Source organism: Diuraphis noxia, unplaced genomic scaffold, assembly GCF_037042655.1.
Source record: "Diuraphis noxia isolate RWA-SAM2 unplaced genomic scaffold, SU_Dnox_SAM2 contig0002, whole genome shotgun sequence".
Lineage (NCBI taxonomy): Eukaryota > Metazoa > Arthropoda > Insecta > Hemiptera > Aphididae > Diuraphis > Diuraphis noxia.
In genome coordinates, this window is record NW_028301712.1 from 72,725,438 (window position 1) to 72,748,617 (window position 23,180).

The 23,180-nt window shown below is 39.0% G+C and overlaps 1 protein-coding gene across 1 annotated transcript in view; it reads left to right on the plus strand.

Moving 5' to 3' along the window:
* Window positions 1-721: 721 nt before the first annotated feature.
* Cph (BCL11 transcription factor chronophage) overlaps window positions 722-23,180 on the plus strand; it is a 33,108-nt gene continuing 10,649 nt past the window's right edge. The window contains exons 1-2 of the mRNA XM_015523970.2: window positions 722-1,418; window positions 16,427-16,960. Coding sequence (XP_015379456.2) covers window positions 1,382-1,418; window positions 16,427-16,960 — 571 coding nt within the window. The 5' untranslated portion in view covers window positions 722-1,381. The remainder of the gene's footprint in view (window positions 1,419-16,426; window positions 16,961-23,180) is intronic.

Here is a 23,180-nt window from a genome sequence, read left to right on the forward strand (position 1 = left end):
ATAAGTATACCAATACAATATACCGCGGAAACCTGCACGACTTAAAAACGACATAATAATAATTGAACATTACCCATCCTAACCTAACATAACTACGAATAAAGAATAAAAAAAATCACGCTCGACCAGAAAATGGCGACGGCGGTGCGTTCGTGTGTGGAAAAGGGTTGAAACAATCGCGTGCGTATGATATGCCGCGACGACAGACCGGGCAGCCGCCGTGGCATTGTGTGCGTGAGCGGGGGCGCAGGGGGTCAGCGGCGGTCAGCCGTGCCGAAAGGATTGGTCAGTGGGAGTGGTGACCGGTTGCCGTGACGATTGAGTTGGGCGCCCGTCGGCGGTGCAGCGGCGGGACGGGCAACTACGGCACGCCGCCGCCGGTAGGGATGCCCAACGGACGTCCGTAAGCGTGTGGCGTGCGACGGCGACGTCCCCACCGCCACCACCTCCGTCAACGTCACCACTACCACTGACACCACCACCAGACACCACCTATCGACGGACGACGGGCTGCTGCCGCCGCCGTTTGCAGCCACCGCCGCCGTCGTCGTCCCGGTCGCGCGGGCTACGGCACGGCGATGGTTGTGGGACCAGAGGTCGCGTGTGCGCGGCCCGACGACCGGAGCCGACCGTCACCGACCCGAGCCGACGGCGGCAGTGGACGCGGCTATTCGGCCGGCGCTACCGACAAACCGACGGCGCGCGCGGTCCCCGGCATTTAGTTTGCATTTATTCGGACGCGGTCGCATTGCCCGCCGCGCACCACACCGGCACACGCACCGCGCACCACACGCTCGCGCTATCGCCGCCGCCGCACGGCTCAGTCCACTCGACGGCACTGCTGCGTGCTGTGGTCATTCCGGCACTCGCGGCCATCGCCTACGTACGCGCGACGCTCGTCGTCCGTCCGCCGCTCGCTCGCTCCGATAATATTATTATTATCGCCGTGTACCATCGAACACTTTATGTCTCATAAAATAAGATAAAAGTATACGCACGTACTTATTTTTTTTTGTTTTTAATTTTATTTTTTTTTGGTTTTATTATTTTTGAACTATTTTTTTTTGTCGCGAATAATCATATACCACGGTCACTCATGACGATACGCGAAATTAATTATATTTCGTGGACACGATAAGTCAGTTCGTTTCGTTTCTTTTTTTTTAAAACTGCGATTCGATTTTCAGATATACACTGTATTATCTGATTTATGAAATTTATTTCCTGTACACTGTAATTATGTGAACTTTGCGGTTGAAAAATGATCGACTTCCGACTTCCAGCCTACGTTTTTCCGGCGTACCGACCACCGTCATCGGTGTTCATATGAGGAAAAAAATTTCGTAACCAACGTGGTGAAACCGCCAAGATTACGTTCACCATGAGGATTAAAATGCCCGCAGTTCGTATCGCACAAGGTATGTACAATTGTCTACTTCTATTTGTCTTTTTAATTTTATTATGATATATTATTCATTATGGGCCTAATATGGGTACCTACTTATTATTATAAAATGAGAGATGTAGCCTGTTTATCATATCATATTTACCTTATTTGTGTACAAAATTCGTACAAAGATTATCATAGATACGAAATCATGTCCTTATCTAGTAAAATTATTACTTTCTGTTTTTTTTTTTATAGAATTCATATTTGAAAGAGAAATAAAATAATATGCATTTTGTTTGCTATTCATCTGTATAATATCTATATAAATAATTCATTAAAAAATATACCTATCTTAACTTTTTATCGTGGATTAACGCATGTTACTTTTTTATTCAGAAATTTGTGTGTATAACAAGTAATTAGGTATTTTGATAATGAATCAATTTATAACATGATTTAAAATGCTGAGAAGTTACCTACCAATCAGTACTATACCTACAATGACTATTTTTACGCTACCAATTTAATTAATGCATGTATTATATGAATATAATCAAAAATAGGATTCCTAACTTTCAATAAAATTAACATCTTAAAATATCATTCATTATTTATATCTTAAATAAATGAATTAAATCAAAATTATTGAAAAATAAGATTTCATTGGTTAAATAATTTAAAAATATGTTATCCCTTTGTAAATCCTTAGTTATATTTCGATTTATTATGTTGCGTATAAGAATATATGCATGCATAGCAATGAATAAGAGCTAACGTTGTTGATAAAATTCCTGAATATTATTATCTTGAATAAATTGAAATTAGTAATTTGTTTATTTTATCGCGAAATAAAAATCCGCACAATGACCGTCCATTTATAAATTATAGGTCAGGGATTAAAAAAAAAAAAATAAAAAATTTTTATATTATATTACTGTGTACATATTATATTTTATAATATATAGCATTATGTTGCCTATGTGTATTAATAATAATCGGACATGTAATAAAGTACGTATATAATATTATAGAGCAGCAATTCGCTGCATGCAGGTAATTGTTGTCTGGCCGGTCGCGCCGTCGTCAGTTACTCCAGTTTCCCCGCACGATGTGGCGATAAGTTTTAGCCCGACAGCGCATTCGCACCGCACACGCGAAAAAGTTTTCTGCACAATTGCGTCTACGTTGTCATAATATTATTATACCATAGTTTGACGAGACGAGTGATTCAAATACATGTAACACATTATACGTAGGTACCTATATAATCAACAGTAGCTACAATAAATATAATACAATTAAACTCTGAATAATAATATTCACTATCGTTATAATAAATGTCGTTGGTGATCTCTTGACCCGTGTTTTTATTTATTATTGAATATCGGACGGGAAAGAAAGAACCGAATGGTGTGGAACGACCACCCTCCCCGCGAACACATCAGCTGCTTGGCTTGTAGTGCGCGGTGTTGTCCGTAGTCGATTACGTGTTCCGTTTGTACACATAGATATAATATGATGACATTATACGTATGTAGACATACCTATATAGGTTCAAACATGTACCTACCTATGCGCGTTTCAGTGTCGTGTGTGTTTCTCGATAATATTCGGATAAGAGTCTTGGGCTCTTGGATGAAAAATACGAGATAAGTGGGTAGGTCCGAGACGACGCGTTATAATTTTTTACCTGTTATTTTTTCTTAATACCTATATACGTCGTCGGCGGGACACTCGTTATTATTGTGCTCCAAACGTTGTATTATTATTATATCTTGTACATAATATTATTGCTATTGTTTATGTTACGCACCCAAAATATACTGTTGGTGAAAAAGAACCCGTACCTGAAACTGTATTACCATCAGATTTCGAGTGATTTATCACCGATCTTTAACGGTGATAACTTTTTTCATTTCTGACTAGTAGGTATCGAGTTAAAATAATTCCGGGTTTCATACATTTTTCAATAAAAATAATCCATAAAAACCGAACAGTCGCGGCTGTACCTGAAATACCTAGTAAATATTAATTTTTACTAATTAACAATTATGGTATTATGATAAAATTTATCACCGTACATAATAGTATATTATACTCATACACTATATTATAATAGATCATAGGTAGGAGTCAGGTAGGTACCTGAATATTAATGTTTTGTCATGTAACTTGTGTGTTTACCTAACCTAACCTATAAATTGTAATAATATATAGCAATATACAACAAAAATGTACATTGTAATATTGGTAACCTACTGTGAAATTATATTATTCGACGATCAATTATTTTATCCTCATAATAGTGAAATTAACGATATACGTTTGATACGACAATTTTTAACCAAAGTGTGTTTATAATAAATTAGTTAGTAGATACTAATACCACAGAATCTATTCTGTGCTAATACGACGTTGGCATCTATATTTAGATACTCTAGCGGCATTCGTGTATCCACCTACAAGATATTTCCAAATCTCGATTTTCATAAATAGGTTCAATCTTACCTACAAAATTATCTTCAAGGGATTATGTATTTTTAACTATAGTCTACAACCCTCTCAGTTTACGATAAACCGATGTATTATAATATTATCATGTCCATTCCCACACGTTATTGTCATCTTCAAAACCGTTCGTCCTATACTGTTCCGTGGCGCGTAAATGGCTTTATATTTTAGATCTCTCGTTTCGTGACCGTCGCCCGCGATAACACGACGCTTATATAGTACGCACACAACCATTTCGTAGGTATTATATGCATTATAATAATTTTATATCTGTTTCTATGCTCGCGAACGTACCTGTACGGGTTATAATCCGTGTGTATATACATCTTGATATCAAATATAATAAAGTAAAAAGAGGAGAATAAAAAAAAAGTGTGTGTTCGTGTGTATATACATATAATATGTATAATAAACGAGTTATAACGAGACGCATTTTGTCGTCGCGTGTAGGTATTATACATACGCACTACACACATATTTATAGGTATAGTACATCGTGAGTAAGTGCGCTCGACCGCGTTTAATGAACGGTCCGTCGTGGGAAGACCGCGCTCGCCGTTTGACCCGCGAGAATGTGGTCAATTACGGCTACTCTGACGACCGACGGCGGCGTATCTGGTCTCCCACGTGGGGGTGGTGGGAGAGCGGCGACGGCATCGGCGACTGCACAAAGGACGAAAATCCCGAAAAGCCTTCTCCGCCATCACACGATGACAATAATAATGTTATATAACAATACAAGTAGGTACCTGTATGTATTATAATACATCATATAATACATATTATATGTGCATAAATAGATAGTATATGTTCTTAGTCTTACTTCGTTTTAATTGTTCATGGCTATCAGTTTTTACATTAAATATGACAACGAAACTACGACGGAAATTACGTCATCCGTTATATTTTCAATTTGATGTTAAGTGATAACCTATAATCCATATCATTATGTACCATACAAGATCAAAACATTGCTAAAAATTTGAAACTTATTTCCGGAGTCAGGTATTTTATGATGAATGGACTTCGATGCGTATAATAATATTACAGGCGTTATTCACTCGCACACACCGCGTCACTCGTACAAAGAGGCACAAAACATGATGATTTTATGATTATCCTTATTACAACTCGTTCATATTATATATAATATGTTATAATACGTACGTACTAAAGTAATTTAGATAAACGATTTTGAAATCAATGAACCGGTTTGAAATATAAAACGTTTACACTAAATCACGTAGTATACATATTACATATAGCATATAGCTAAAAGATTTACAATTTGTTTAATTAATTGGTAGGTATGGTATAGGTGAATTAAATATTTTAGTGCTTAATCGATCGCAACAATATGCACATATCAATCATATAATTTAACGTATTTATCTTCTTAAGTTCTCATCATTAACAAACTTTATATTTAGATCCGTTTTTAATTCAAAACCATTTATTGTCTTATAATCTATATTAAATATTTATAACCGTTGCTATAAGTATTTTACACCCGCGAGGCGCAAAAAGGGGCAAGGCATCATATGACTAAAATCCTATATATGGTCATCGCTAACGAAACTCCCGACTCCCGTACTATAAAAATAACTAGGCAGAGTTTGCAAGACTGGGTGACTGGACGTCATATTATATTATTATGCGATAATAATCGGTACCTTTACTCTTACACCGCCGCGAACGGATAATGACAGGATTATGAAACAGCCTCAGTTAGTATAAAATATTAGGTAGTATAATAATATTATTATGTGTTTGTTGTCAAACATAAAATATTACGAAAAAAATGAAAAAAAAAGATGACCGTCACATCTGGGTTCTATAGGCGTAAACTTTCATGTGGCTCCATCCACCGCCATAAGTATAATTTTAAAAACGGGTGCTTTGGCCGCTCATCGACCTACGGATTATAAAAGACGCATATAGCGCACAGTTTAGGTCCAATTGTGTTTTCTTGTATACATAAACGTGCTATATATAATAATATACAATATATTATGGTTTCTAAGTGGTTGATTTAAGAACGTTTATATCTATTCCATTAATTGTTTGTGTATAATATAAATTACTTATATAATATTGTAAAATGTATATCTATATTGGAAAGTTAAAACATTTTCTTAACGTGCCTGTACCCCAGAACCACTCTCAACCTTTTTAACTCCGAAGTTCTTGTTACACCATAAGTATATATATGTAGTAGCCGTAGTAGGTACATATAACTTATCAACGTTACCAAGTAAAATATTATGTAATAATCAGCTGTTGTAGAGACTAGAGAGACAAACGGTTTCCTAATTTATGATTTAGTATACCTATACCGCCGGTTTGATAAAATAAAAAAAATTTTAAAAGTGAATAAACGCGTTGTTTATGCAGCTTTATAATATTCAAGTAAGCGTAAATAATGACGACGATCATAATAAAATAATAAAAAAAACAATTGATTCCGCGGCGAGTCGTCAAAATAAAGAATCGCGTGCCTAGCCCAATTCCGCCGTCGTCGTCGTCGTTGTCGGCACGCCCATCCTGCAGAGCGCGGTAGGGGAAAACGCCGCCGCATCCTTCTGGATAACGTTATTAGACTAATTCGTTTTCTCTATTTGTATTATATTTATATACATACAAACATATTAAGTACACGTGAATATAAATAGTTTACATATACAGGTACGTACCTATGTATAAGTATATTATATATATTTTTTTTTATTATCGTTTGTTTCTTTCGGGGCTCGTGTCGCCGTGCGGCCGCACCGTGTGTGCGTGCCATTTACATACAATGAGAGACCGTTAAGCCACATTAAACAATCGCAATTACGCCTTCTCGCGCGACCATTGTCGAAAAAAAGCCTAATGATTTCGTCGTCCGATCACCAGCGTCGCGTGGGAAACGCCGATCGAGAGGAAACGATCGGAAACGTGCTGTTCGGGTATAGATCGTTTTTTTTTTTTTAAATCTACTAGATAGTATTTTCTTTATACGCACGCACATATACCTACCGTCGCCGTAGCAGTTCTTATACACACACATATATATATATACGGACCTCAGAAATGCTAGCTAATGAGAAAACCGTGCAACGCGTAAGGTGGTGGTCTTAGGTGACGGTACGTGGACCGAAACAGTGTGGAGGGTTATGTGGTGTCGGGTAGTAGGGGTGGTGATAAGGAGGCGGTGTTTACCGAACGTTGAACGTGGACGGACATAAAAAAACCGAAATAGTTTTTTTCTTTTTAAACTACACGGACACACCGCCACTGCGGGCGGCGGCCAGGAGTACCTTTTGTTGCGTTTCCACCACCAGCCCGCAGCGGGACTCGCCTCATTGGGTTTCCGTACCGGAATTCGTTTCGCAACTGTTTCGCGTCTCTGCCCAATCCCCAATAACACCGTCGGCAGCCATATTGCCGACCTAATTAGTCACACGCATTATTATGTATTTTCACATGCGCCGCCGCTCGTCGACCGAGGAAAACGGTAGAAAAAAATTTTCTTATGGGACACGGAGATGACGAAAAACGAATAGTACCAAAATATCTACTCGACGAAATCCGAGAAACCCGGCAGATGTCCTATATATATAATACACATGGACATGTATAATACACACATCGCATATATATATATATATAATATTAATATACTGCATGTCGTCGTCATCATTATTCATTCAGGATCATCGCCGTGCACGGGCCCGCGCACATCCATTTCTCACGTGCGGACTGCACATACACGTTGTGGCGAAAACATTCTGTGGTGGGACGACAACTAAATAATAATACATGTTTATACTTCCTGCAGGACTTTACGCGGGGCGTACCGGACCGGAAACGCAGATTACGCGACTACTACAGCTGTGTGAGGCGTACAATGCTGCCGCAACGATATATAACACGCGATATGTCTCCGCTGTCGGTTTTTACATTTTCTGCCTTATAGCTGATATAGGAATAAGTATTGTCGTGTAAACATCGACTGACAAAACCCACGGATAAACGCTCGTTGAAATTCATATTACACACACATTTGTACCAATATCTATACTTACCTCCAGTATGATGCATTTAGCCATCATATATACCTATAAACGTTGTGCGCATGCGTCAATATGGTGTGTGTTATTAGGCTAAAAATAAATGAACAAAACAACATTGTTACCTATGACAATAATATCATACTGTGTGTGACGACGAAAAACCAGAAAAACCGACGACGGCGATAAACGCGCGTACTATATTACCTGCAGCGGTGCGTACTATATACGTATACAGATATACGTACGATGCACTGCAGTCCAGGTGTGCGGCGCCCGTCTATCTACTAGAACATTATAATATGCGCGCGTGTATATATTATAATAATATTCTCTCCCGACGTCGACGATTGTAATAATAATAATAAACGCGCATAATAATGAGCCGCGCTCCTAGTGCACGCGACCGACTCGCGTTCGGGATCTTCTTCCGGCATAATAACATCATCGCGCACGAGCCTATACATATTATATTATTATCTGTGAAGGGGCGAACAGGCGCCGAAACCGGATTACCTGCACCTCACACGCACTGCAATATCGTATAATATACGTACGAGTCGTTTCTATTATTATTATTATCATGTAGCTGGTACCGCGCGTGCCCCCCTCGCGTGGCAACCGGTTGTGTGCCAAGTGTCGGGCTACCGATTTACGCGCGACAATCACCGCTGTCGCCGTGCCTTCGAAAATGACCAGCTCAAAAGTTTTCGGTTGTTTTTGCAAAAACTCTCACGCCGCGCACTTCCCTTCCGACGCAGGTTTTCAACACAAACACTCACAATGCGTTATAATATATAGCTATAGGTACCTGTATGTATGTATGGTATATATTATAGAAGGCGTTATAATATTATTGTTATTATTGGATCCACAGTACTGCAGGTATATTATATCCGTATAGAATAATATGCTGCCCGCCTGCCCGCGAGTCTCACGGTACGATTATTGTGGCAGATATTATGATCGCTTTTAATAATCAAAATTCGCCAAAACCCATATTTTCTTTTCTCATACGGGTCAGATTCGCACGGACTACACACGCACAAAATTCTCTCGAGCGTTCTTAGGTATACACGAAATAATATAGATATATAATTCGGGTGAAACACGTCTTTTACACGAGCACATGTATACCTATTATTGGTAGGCAGTATATATATATATATATAAACTAGGGCGCGGTTCGGTCGACTCCTGTCCGGCTTCCGTGGGAACGCCGTCACGATGAATGGGCGCGACACAACCCTTTGACGCGCTCGTCATTGTCCGCGACGATCTCACGACGACCCGAAACCGACCTTCAGCCGCGGACCGTATACGCGTTTTATATTAATATTACAATAATAATAGAGACCTTGTCCGCAGATAATACTGCCCACGTACACCAAACGTCCATATTATAATACCTGTGTAAAAATATAAACCACTCGGCTACCATCGTCACCCCCGCCGCGTGGGAATCGCTACCTGTGCGCACCGATGCCAAAATATGTGTATAAAATATTATAATACAAAATGCAAACGCGCATTATATATCATATCTGCAGAATACGACGGCCGTACCGTTACGTTTTTGCACCTATATTATACATATAAACGAACATAACAATGACAATACGCACCTGCAGTTGTAAACTCGTACCTATATATATATATGTATATACACATACACGTATACCTATAATACTGGCTATACTATTATATTATCCATATAATATTATATCGTCATCGACTCCGCCGCCGCTACCGGTTGAACGCTTATCGAAAAGTCTATTATATTATTAAAATATACGTATATACAAACCGCGAACAGTAGGTATAATTACCTATAAGCGCAAATTTTTTCAATTTTTTTCATTGTTATTACCATGGTTTATTACATTATTGTGTCGATTACATTATATATGTATTATATATATAGCCACCACGCTTATACATGTGCACTCGCGCACAATCGGTCATAAAAAAAAATAAATAAATAAAAGACTGCTACAACTGCACGGTCGCAATAATATAATCCAATCGATCGATTACGAGACGGAATATAATAATAATAAAAAATCGTAATCGCGCGATTGTTTTATACGCGCGTGTTATCGGTGTGACGCGAGATAAACGTGTGGCGCTGTAGGCAGTTATTCACACTATGAAATGAATAATCGTCGTCCCTGCTCGTAAAACCCTCAAAACCCATTAAAATGAAAAGAAAAGAAAAAATCGCGTTTCGGCCAGTGGCGATATATACATATACTTAGTATACGGTATCGTGTTGACGTCATAATAATGCAGCATTTCCGATTCCGCGACACTATATAATACACGGCCGTTCGTAAAACGCAACTCGGTTATCGTGCTATATTATAATAATATATATCATATTATACTATACCGCGACAATTAAGCACGATAAAACGATCATTTTATGATACCTAATAAGCGTATTCTATGACGATATATTGCAGTTAGGTAAGCGTGTTATCATTTTATCAATTAACTTTTCTATCGTTTCGTTTACCATGTACTACCATAATATTTTAATAATAATATGCGACATTATAATGTACGTGGACCTCGCGAACGCGCGCCAAGAATCGAGTTTATTATAATATTATTATCGACGACTACAAATATTGGACTCCGCGCTGACCAGGGGCCCGCTGGCAAAACCAGTTGACGTCGGTATATTGTTGTACATATAGAGATCGATATCTTCCGCAAACGAGATCGCGCGAGACGGATTGTCACTTGTCTATCTACTCGTATATGCCACTGACGTATAATAATATTATATTATATTATATGGTGTACACTACGCAAGTCGCGCGTATACTCGTGTGTGGCCCATACTCGATGATCGTAATAATGCCCGGTGGCGACGAACTTCATATATATTGTATGTTGCATTATTTCCGAGCAAATTCTCAAATCTACTCGCATATCATATGATTGTTGCTATATATGTATATATATATATTATTATAATGTTGTAGAGGTTGGACGATATTGTGTCACCGCTCGTACGCGTATACTAATATCCTATATATACTTACATTTATTATTGTATGATGTGTATTGGTACACACGGCGGTTATCATCGCGCCGTAGCAAATTACCATTTAGAAAATTGTGTTTTCTACCCTTACTGCAAAATGTCGTCAAATATATACGCAAACGTATATGTATTATTGTTGTTCGCGGACGATCGAAATTATTATATACATTTAGATGAGAAAGAGAACCAGAGAGAGCGGGAAAATAATATGATAAATACATATCATATATATATATATTCATGAATCGGAAGGGCGGATGCGGCTGTCGATTGTAATCCTCAAAACTCCATTAATTCGCGTACAAATAATAAATAGAAATATCGGTCCAATTTGTGCGGCGGGTTCACGACGACAATATCCGATAACGTCCACGTTTAAGATGTTTGCGGGGGACGGCGTTATATTTATATGTATTATAGATTCTGGTATAGAAAATCGAAAAGTCGTCCTTTTTAATAGAAACCTCGCGCGCTTCCCTCGCGGAAAATTATTATTAATCTCGGTGTACGAGCTCTGGCACGATGCCAGCCAGGCGAGGGTCGTAAAATTCCGGCAATTACATCGGTCGAGCGTCCTTTTAAGTTGTTTATTGCGGTGCGCCGGCGGAGAGGACATCCACGAGAGCCGAGCTTTTCCGCGTGTGCTGTGGGTGGTGGGGTGCAGGTGGTGGTGGTTTCTCGTTCGCGTTTCAATTAAGTCCTGTGGGAAAAAAAATAAAATAAAAGGCGAGAAGAAGAAAAAAATGTTTCCCGAGGCCAAAAGTTTGACGAAGTGTTTTTTCTCGGTGGTTCTAGTCTTTTTGTCGATGTCGTTGCCGTCGTCTTGCATTCGTGGCGTTGGTCCCGCGGGGTCCTCGCCAATCGAATTAACCAATAAAAACCGTCCCTCTGGCTGTTGTTGTCGGGTCACCGCCAAACAGTGTGTGCGCGTGCGAGTTGTTCTAATTGCGTTTATACTAGAGAATACGTTAGCGTGCGCGCACACACACACACTCAAACTTACCAATACACATAATATATATATATGATTTTACCTATGCGATGTCGTCGCCCAGGGGGGACTCACACTGCTCATGTACACACACACACAGAGATATATATACATATATGTGTTATAGGTGTGCACGCGTTCGCGGTGGTTTACACAGTTTGGCCGATAGATCAAAACGCCAAAGGGGCACACAAAGTATATAATAATAATAGTAATAATAATATGTACGTGGCTGCTGTCGGGCTCGCGACAACTGGCCGGGGACAGCTGTGCAAATGCGACGTTACATATTATTATATATCGTAGGATCGTAGGCAAGAGATTTTATTGCCCCGATACGCGGCCATCGTAGTCTAAACTACGTGCAATGTACAAAATATTATTATGTTTTACTTATACGTCCTACATACGATATATTATATTGTAGTACTTTTATATTGCGTACGAGGACAACGGCCGAGGTAGTGATTGCGCGGACACGCTCGGTTACGGTGGCGAGATTTATATGCAAGAACACTTTACATAGAGGGGCAGAGAGAGAGAGTAGCACTTCCTTTCATGTCATTACTTTTAAATACGTTTTCCCGACATATATGCATATCCATACATATACAATGACGACCACCTCAGCGCCTATGCAGTAGAATACCATCGCCTTTACTCTTTGTTTAACGCCATATATATTAGCCATTTAGACTACGTATTATCTACGGTAGACTTTTTCATATTATGTACATTTGACCCGTAAAACCGTTGCCACTGCACTGCAGTCGTATGTCATAGGCTAAGTGTGCGCGAGTTTCGAGTGCGTCTGTTGTGTGCAGTGCTTATTATTTTCCGGAGGGTGTAGGACTTCGCATAATATAAAATGTCTATATCTGTATACACTTTGAATCCTCTCCTCCTATACATTATACTCGTAGATTATAGTACACCATTAGCTATGATGGTTTGTTTTTAACAATTTAACGATTTTTTTTTATATGCGTATAACAAGTAATATAATAACAAGATTATATGTTGTAAAGTAAAAACTTACAAAAAAAATCATTCGCTATAATATTATACATATATGATGTAGGTATATTAGTCTGTATAGAAACACAACTTTTAGCGATTTTTTTTCTTTTCATACACTGAAGGTATATTGTGTATGTGAATTTTCGGGAAACTGCAGTGGGCGGGGGGGGGGGAGATAAGCAGGTACTAGCTTTAATATACACGTGTAAACACTGCAAAACAAAAAAAAATTTTATGGCTAGCCACGTGATGGTAATCCGACAGCCGTAATATGATACAAGTTCAAAAATCCAGTGAGAAAATTGTATTCGAGTCTATGCGACGCAAGTAAAATATATTACACATATAGGTACAACGACGGTCGAAAGGAGAAAGTATAATATTTGTGTTCTGCAAAGTGTGCACACTTTATCTGCTGCAGTTTTAGATATACACATCGCGTGCGCGGCGCATTACGATTGTGTCATGAGGTAACCGCGACGCGCCGACGCCGCCGGGATCGCCGCTGTCTTAATGATTGATCGATCGATCGGCTGGTCGGACGGCGATCAATCACGCGAGTAATATGTGAGTATACGTACGTATATAGGTACTTATACACGTATGTAATTTATAGCGGCAGTTATAATTGCAGCGAACGCCGCATATGTATATGTAAGCGTAGGAGCAAGAGAGAAAGAAAAAAAACAATGGAGATATTTATTCAAGTCGTAACAACCGAAGCGGGGTTATTTGTATTATTTCTGGTAAAAAAAAAATATAATAATAATAATAGTAATAATAATGAAAAAAATAAAAGGTGGCCATGTCCGGTATGGTACACATAAAATGTGGATATTTTGTATTTGCGGTTTTAATGTGTTATACGATTGCGTTTGAATTGCACTGCACGGTTCTTGTTTATTTCGCTTTTTTGAAGCCGGACGTTGTCTGCGCGTTGGTTGTTGGGGAGAGGTGGTGCAGGAGCATGGTGGTGTAGCTGGTGTGTTTGTGCAGAACGACAAACGGGTAGCAGATAGCTGTAATTTCCTGGCACCGGCGGGGAGTCTTGCAACCGACAATGCGGGTTTTTATTTTTCGAAAAGTCAAACGACTGCGGGGACGTGTGACAGACGACCTAAAATAAAATATTTTATATAAATGATAAACGATAATAATATGTAACACAAAAGGAAACAGGAATCGGTGAAAATATGTGAAAAATAAAACGAAATAATAATAATAAATATATAGATTACGTTACATATTATATATATATATATAATATATATAATACGTTCACGTATACACAATATTTCGGAAGCGGTGGAAAAGGCCTTCTGCGGGTTTGACCACCACCCCGGCGTTAGCGGGGCGGCTACATCCCTCAAAGTAGGGGGTGCGCGGGCCCGGGGCGTTGACCAACACTGACCGGATGACCAATCGATCTGACCAATGACCATCGACGACGCCGCTACGGCGGCTACTCTCTCGCAGCGGGTGCATGTATGTTGTAGCATAGGTATATAGCGCGCAGATGTTTGTGGCCGTCCTCTATACATCTATACGTCGTGCGCTGCTGCACCCTTCGCCCGCGGTTCTCGAGCGGCGGACGCACCCCTCGGGCAAACAAAAATACTACCCCACGGGATTTTTCACCGTGTGCTCGCCTATATACATTTATATAACATATATTTATATATATATATATATATTTATATATTGTGTACGGCGCGGAGTGTCCATTAGACGCATTTAAGGTCTTCACCAGTGTGTTTGTGGGTGTGTGTGTGTGTGTGTGTGTGTGTGTGAATGGTATACAAAATATACGTTTCTAGGTTTGTGGAGTGGTGTGGAGCATCAGCGATATGTATACGATCGGCGTGGTATATAACGAAAATCGTAGTGTAAACCGAATATATGGGCCATATATTTATACGTATATATAATACGTACGATATTGCCATCCGAGATTTTCACGTCAAACGCACGTTTGCCACTTTTGCCGGGTATTATATTTTATACAAACGGCTCTACCACCACCGTCCCTCTTCCCGCAGTGCATAAACAATAATATTCCCGGCCCCAGCAAAGCGATTAAAAACTATTAGGGACATCGTCATGCGGACACTGGGGAACCGTTGCGCAGTGAAGTAGGATTTAATGTATAATAGAACCGCTCTTTAAACGTGACGTAAATACATTGGCGGATTTCCTGGTTATCGGACACTATTTATGGAGAGTCTCGTTCATCGTCGACCGCATTATATTATAGGCATAATAATATTTTATACGTTATACGATTTTATTTTCGTATCATCTATTTTAGCTCAGTTCTAAAATATAATATTATCCCAGCGTTGTCGTATATATTATACCATTGATTATGTGAAAAAGTACAGAAATTCGTTCAACTATTGATTATTTTTCTCTCTTCCCAGTTCTTGCAAATAATCGTCTTCTATACATTATACATAGGATAATATATAAATAGGTCTCACCCGTGTATACCGTATGAAATATTTAACTGTCTCTCGTTAATATGTTATAAACTAAAAATACAATATAATATTTAAAATTCGTTTTTGTCGATCAATTTTTACAATCAACATTTTTTTTTTTTATAAAACAAGCGATTACAGGCCATACGTGATGTCGAAATGGTCTCACTGTACACTATACACACTTATATTATACATATATACGGTGTATGATGGTTACATAAGTTTTGTACGCGTGGTGTGTGTGATCACCTATGACGCGTCATCGCGATAAGTAGCGTTCTGTATGCGACGGCGACGTTAGCGGCGCCCCCTCGCCCGCAGTTGTAACCCTCAAACAGAACTAAACTAATTTGCGCAGCGACCACACATCGACATCGTCATCGCTGCCATTATTATTATTGTACTTGCTACTGATGGACGATTTCATATTGTATTTTTCGACGGGGCGCGAAACAAAAAAAAAAATTACACAAACGTGTACATGATACCGTGGTATATAGAAAAGTAGGGAGGAAGATATCGAACGGTTATTGATTTTCGTCATTAAAACCACGGATCGAACACAAAATGGACGACGTCCGGCGCGCGCACCATCACCAAACAATAATAACAGTAGGCTAACGATCGGCATTGTCGATTTAATACTTCACGACGTTTGATTAAGCATCGCTATAGAGGTATACCATAATATATCGTATTTAATCGGACTAAGTGTTTGTTTTTATTTTTGTCAATATCGTCGTCTCTGCTCTACACGAAATCCATAAAATAATATTACTCCAGCTGTAGTACAGAAAGAGTTTAATAGGTTTAATATATAAAATATTAATTATGGTAAAACATGTAGATATAAACTCTCTCGATCACAACATTTTAACATTATATACTATGATTTTCACGGATTTTTCTAATTTTTATTTGCAGCGGATACGGACTCGACACACAGTACCGGAGGCACCGATCAGGTTGACCTGCTAACGTGCGGTCAGTGTCAGAGAGTTTTCCTGTTGTCGGACATATGTCGGTTCGTACAGCACAAGATGATCGGTTGCAGCAAAGACCCGCTGACTGCCAACTGCAACAGTGGCAGTGGCGACGACTGCGCCGGGCCACCAGGGCCTCCACAGCCGCCACTCGACAATGGTCTGTCGGTGGGCAAGTCGAAGTCACACCACCGATCTCAGTCACCATCGGGTTCTGACGACCACCACCATCATAATCATCATCACAGGCGACCACCGCCGTCCAGCACGCCTAAGCGGACGTCCGATCGAAACAACGGCGGTGAAGACGGTAATGCGAGTTCCGAGGACGAAAAGTCCAGCACCACTGCCACCGCCACCTCCAAGGGTGGACGGGTAAAACAGGGATCCGAGTCATCTGAGGACTTGGGGTACAAAAAGTCAAACCGCTCGGCGTTATCCTGCGTCGATGCCGAATCCAACACTACCAACTCAGGTATGTTGCGCTCATTTATTTTCTTAGAATTATTATTTTATAGATAGAAGGGGTGGGTCTTACGAATGTGTACTCATTATTATTATATTTTTTTCATCCTTGGGTGAGTGATTGAAAAAGTTACGCAATCGGTTTCAAATTCAGTCGAACGTACGAAATTGAAAGTTATACACCCGCCTCCTCCACCTACTCACTTGTAGTCTGACTGTGTCGTCGTCGAATTTCGTTTTACGCCCGCCGGCGTAAAGAAAATAATATGTTATAAATCTCACACACCGTGGATATATATTCCGTGTGTATTATATTCCGAGAAAAATAATGACAAAAAGATAATCTCGTTCCACCCCCTTCTGCCCGCAAATACTCCGTCGATAACGATACCAACGCATTGAGACGATGTGCAGGGGGTGTGCTTCTGGTCGGAAACTTTGTCTAAATCGTCAGGACATCTGTACTTTTCCGTATTTTTGGGCTGATTAAATGAGATTGAAGTATATAGAAATAGATAATATGTTATGTACACAATATAAAATTATCTTATCGTTGAATTGCGCGTATATCTGTAGAAGTGACTGCGATTCGTTTCGAAATGTATTTCAACATCTCAGGAAAATTGTTCATCAAATTTAGGACGAATGTTTATAATAAAAATAATAATAACAACAATATAATATTAAAATATGACCGTAATAATTGCGACAGAAGCAAAAAAACTATCTGCTAGCGCGGTCAAGTGAACTGCAATTAAATAATTGTCCTTCGCTGCTATATGTGTTGCACTCCACGCGCGTTATTCGTCGTGATAAAGAAAAAAACGTTTTCTGTTAATATATATGATGTATATTTGAGTATACGTTCAACACAATAATGCTCGTTCGTACAGTATAAAATATGGAAAATTATGCAAATAGGAAATTCTTTTTGTTTCGTGTCAAAACATTTCAAACGTTTAAATTTTTTATTAAAACGTGTATTTGTTGTAAGGCTCTCGATAATAATATACTTGAGTTCACAGTAGCATCAATCATTTATCACTGTAAAATCTGCTTTTAATCTAAATAAATCTTTTCTTTTTTAAATCCAAATGAATTGAAATGTGATTTTAACAAAGATATGAGCTAATAATGACTAATCCTTTTAACGCGTGCACTAAATGGTATTCACAATCATCATTTTCCGTTATCGTCCACCGATGACGGGTGGCAGCAGTTTGAACTAATTTTTGTCCAATTCGTCGCGGTTTCGCTGTATTTAATATATATGTATATAGAAGCTTTTATATGATATTATTAAATTTTAATATGAATACAGTGGCACTATGCATAACAAAACCGGTACCGTGGCAGTGTAGTCGTCGTCGTCGTTGTCATCGTCACCTATAATAATTGCAGGTGACAGGCAACCGCCCGTAGAGAGAATGATAGGGAGCGAGAGAGCGAGAGGCGAGAGGCGAAATAATAATAATTAAAGGTCCTTGATTTCGTGCGTGGGTCCTAAATTTTTGGCGCGTGTAAAAAAAAAACCCCGAAAAAACGAGACGACGTTACAGCGTGTGGAAACTCAACCGAGGCGCAACGGACCGCGAAAACAGTAAAAAGAAAAATTGAATGAAAAAATATTGTCGTCGTCTATTATAGAGACGGAGACAGAGAAACTGCGACAACGGTGAAGCTCTCCAGGTGACAACGGGAGTCATTAGCCCGGCTAGAGGACCTTTTTTCCACCGCGGCGCTCGGTTCATCGGGTTCCACGCAGAGATTTCCATTATGTCGTGTTTTATTATCATTATCGTTGTTATTATTCTGGTCAATTATATTATATATTATATTTTTTTTCTCTCTTTGCAGTGGTGGTGTAAATAATAATAATAATAGTAATAAATCCAACCTTGTTTCCCATTAGCGGCACGTTTCACACTGGATCGACGCGTTCTGGATCGGCGACAAATTTTAATTGCATCCGCGCGCGACAACCGGGAAAACCGGCCGCCGCCGTCCTCGGCCGTCCGTTCTCTCCCGCGCGGTATACACAATAATAATAATAATAATAATAATAATAATAATAATGTAGCTGGTGCGCACGTCCATGGGAAACTTATTATTCGCGCGGCACACATTTTTAACGGCCGAATAATCGTCAATAGCCGCCGGACACGAACGACATTTGGCCACGCGACGGGGAGCGCGAAATCCTTTCGAATTAAAAAACGCAAAAAATATATGTTGTAAAATAATACGACCAGTGCAAACGCTAGCGTCCGCGTAAAACCTCGACGACAGTTTCAGAGATATAATACACGTATATAACCACCGCCATCTAATTCTAATTACTACTACAGAATAATAATAATAATAATACGTCGTGAAGAGATGGACGGTTTGAGGTCAAGCGATGAGGAACGGCTTCAGTAATATATAGGCACGCGCGTACAATGGACGAAGCGGATAGCAGAGTGTGTATATACTGTCTATGCACTATATTGCAGTATAATAATAATATATGAAAACGAAAGTCCGAGCGCGATTTGTCTATTAGCGACAGTAATATATTAGCCTCGGGTCGATTTCGTTTTTGTGTGCGTAGCGTTTTCGTTCTCTAGTCAATCGTCATACATATACATTTTAACTGTGCAAACGACTCATATTTTTGTACAATATTATAATGTAAATATAATGCGCGCAGCGCACGGCATATGTGTTATAGCCTTATAGGTACGGTGGTCATCGACGGTCGGTGGTAAAATCAAAATCAACCCTTTCGCGGAGCCGCTACACGCTTGACTATAAATACATATATATATAATATGACGTATGTAGATAATCTCTTTCGCGATATTGTACACGCGCAACCCCATTGCCACGGCTGAGGATTGACAGTCGGCCGTATGCCCATTGTCCAGTTCGGACTCGCGCGCACAACTGTTAATAAACTATAATATATACGCTATACATATTATACAGTTTCTGCGCACCGTCCCCCGCGGGAACGACGACATATAATATATTTCACCCTTTCTCCGTTACGTCATTCACAATTTTTTTTTTACACGTCAACATTACATATATACACACAAGTGCCACCGTCGTGTTTATCGGACCGTAAACACCGCCGCCGCCCGCGCGGATTATATTATTATATTGTATACAAACGATCGCCGTCGTATATATCGCCAATTAGTATATCGTATAGAAATCGAACACCACGCGTTACACTCATCATCGTGATGCCCCGGCACATTGCATATTATATTGTATAATGTAATACGTAGTTATATCTGCCGCAGTGACCCTCGCTGTCGTCCGGCGGCGATCTGTTCAAATTAAAAACGATTTTTTTTCGCGTTCGCGTCCGTCCGTCAAACGGCGGCAGTGGCAGAACGGACAGTGCGCTGCACACACAATCACGATCGCCGTACACACACACACACACTTATATATATTATTATAAAATATTAAAATAATAATAATAATATAATATGTGAAAACGTCGTTACGGCCTGCGGGCTTCCCACGACACTGCGGGTCACGACGCCCGAAGGACGGCGTGGCGGAGACTCAGACGATGTGGACTATACGGCGCGCGAGGTGGCGACGGCGACAGCGTACAACTCGGTTGCGCTCATCGTTTCGTCACTGCGTATCGTTCGTCGTACTTACTCGGTGCACATTTTCCCTTTACGCCGCCGGTGTGGTCACTAAACCGTGTCAGGGACGCTGTGACTTATATACATATAACCAGCTAACCCGACGTTGACGACGACGAACGTATATTTATATTGTATAGGTATCTACCACGACATCGGTCGTGTTTACGGTAGACCTGTAAGAGTAGGATATCGTATAAGCGTTTTCCCGGATCGTTTCCCGTACATCGACTATTATTATTAGAGATTATTATTACAATATTATTATTATTACGTCGTCGTAATTATTTTATTTTCGTCCTCGCTCCAAAAAATGCGAAATAAAAATGACACGGGCAATAATAACGAAATATTATGCGATATCGCAGATATCCACGTCGGGTTTTTCGGGTTTTACACCGTAAATATATTTTGTTATATACGATGGGTCACGACCGCGGAAAGCACGATGAAAATATAACAACATTATAAAATATTAATATAATATTATACGGTTCGAAGAGAAGAAAATAAATTTAAATATCAAAGTGATTATTAAACGCGCGACTGTGACAATAGTAATATTAAACGCCGTTATAATATTATTTTATCGGACGTCGTCACACGACTTCAAATAATAATAATTAATAACTACAGTGTACACGTTACACGCCGTGTAATAATAATAATAATAATATAATCTCATCGGTGGGCGGACGTGGCGGCGTGCTGCAGCCGCGGTCTATGTACAACTGCAGTCATGGTCAGTTTACATATTATAGTTGTGTCCGTCTGCGCGCACACACACACACACAGGACCTAACCTTACCCATATTATTATATTATGCACACAGACCGTCATCGTCAGTCGCATCATCATCATAATATGTATATAATAAATACGTAATATTTATATCGTGTACCTATAAAAGACACCCACGACACGTGTTGTTTATATATTATGCATATTTTATTGTATGTGCGTCGCCGCTGGGTCCGCGACCGGACGTGACTTTTGTCGGTGAAAAACGCTCGTGCCAATAATCTCTGAAAGCTGCAAATACTTTGTTGTGTTCATTTTTAATTTTTTAATTCGCATGCCTTTCGATTATAATAATTATGTGCGTGGGTAAGTGTGTGTACGTTATCTATAGGCAACGTGTATATCGATGGCTTAGTACTCGCGCATTTACGTCTATTCTACGTGCCTATTACAAGTCCACACCTGTCTATTATCTCCAAAATGGACTTCACAAGTCCATCATCGCATATCGACTCGTTGTTTTCCCGAATGCAAGCATGCGGGTTACGTATGTGTTTTTGACATCAAACACACACACATATATTTTGTATATATATAAAACGATAAACGACTTAACTATACGTTAAAAGTTATAATTTTGAATTTTAATAGGCATCAACTTATTGACATTAATCTGAGTACCTAACCTAAACACCTAGCATCCTTGCTGATTTACAATGTATCTTATATTATTATAATATGTGTAGTGCGCCTTGCCATCGACGTATATGATATAATATTATGTCATTGTTGTAAGCCACGTATCGTATAATAACTCGTTGATAATATTATACCGGTAAGCACAGTTTCATGCACTCTGGGATTATTAATATTTTATTTGTTTCATCATACTTCATCGCGTTGGCAAAATATGATTTACATCATTTTTGGGGCATGCGTTTTTATCACATCCGCCATAGCCAGCTCTCCTTTTGTCCAGAGATTTTAAAAATCGTTTTCTCCCGTTATACCTATATAGTTTAATACGAATAGCTCGTCTCGTATATTGTTTACCGAGCACATTAAACAAAAACCGGATTTATCATATACTTTAAACTGTATAATATTTTTTAATATTTTTTAATATTATTATAATTTTTTATCTAATACGGTCGCCAATCGCGCGGTGTAAGGGCTTTTTGTTTCCGACGCATTTGTTTTGTATAAACACATAGTATATATATATATATATATATATATATTTATATACAATAAAAAAAACAGACTATAGTTGTTCATTGTATAATCGGAAATATTTCAGTTTCGCTCTGTTGTGTGAATCTACATAAGACTGATTCTGTTGATATGGCCTTATTTGTGTAGTAAAAAAACAAATAACATTTTTTCACATCATACATATTATTTAAAATTAATTTTTAATACACATGTATAATACAATACGTTGAAAGTTAATAATTATATTGTAATTGTTACTTTTATCGTCGTCAGAGGAGAAACATTCGATTGCTTGATGTTGAGTGGAAGAAAAGTCCCTTAACTGTTGTCCGCCTGAGGATGACAAAATAAAAATGATTTGTATTAGTCATGACGAGTATACTTACTCGTATAATAAATATTTTGGCCAATATTATTATAGGTTAAACGTTAAAGTATCCACGTAAAGCTTAATATTTCTAACTACGTAGGCGCTCCACCTAGGTACTCCAATGTCGAGTGCACTGAAAAATGCAGCGCATCATACAACAGTTTATCTTTCCTATAAAATTATTAATTAATAATTATTTACATTTATAGATTATAATATAATCTAATTATTGTATTTTATCGAAACAATT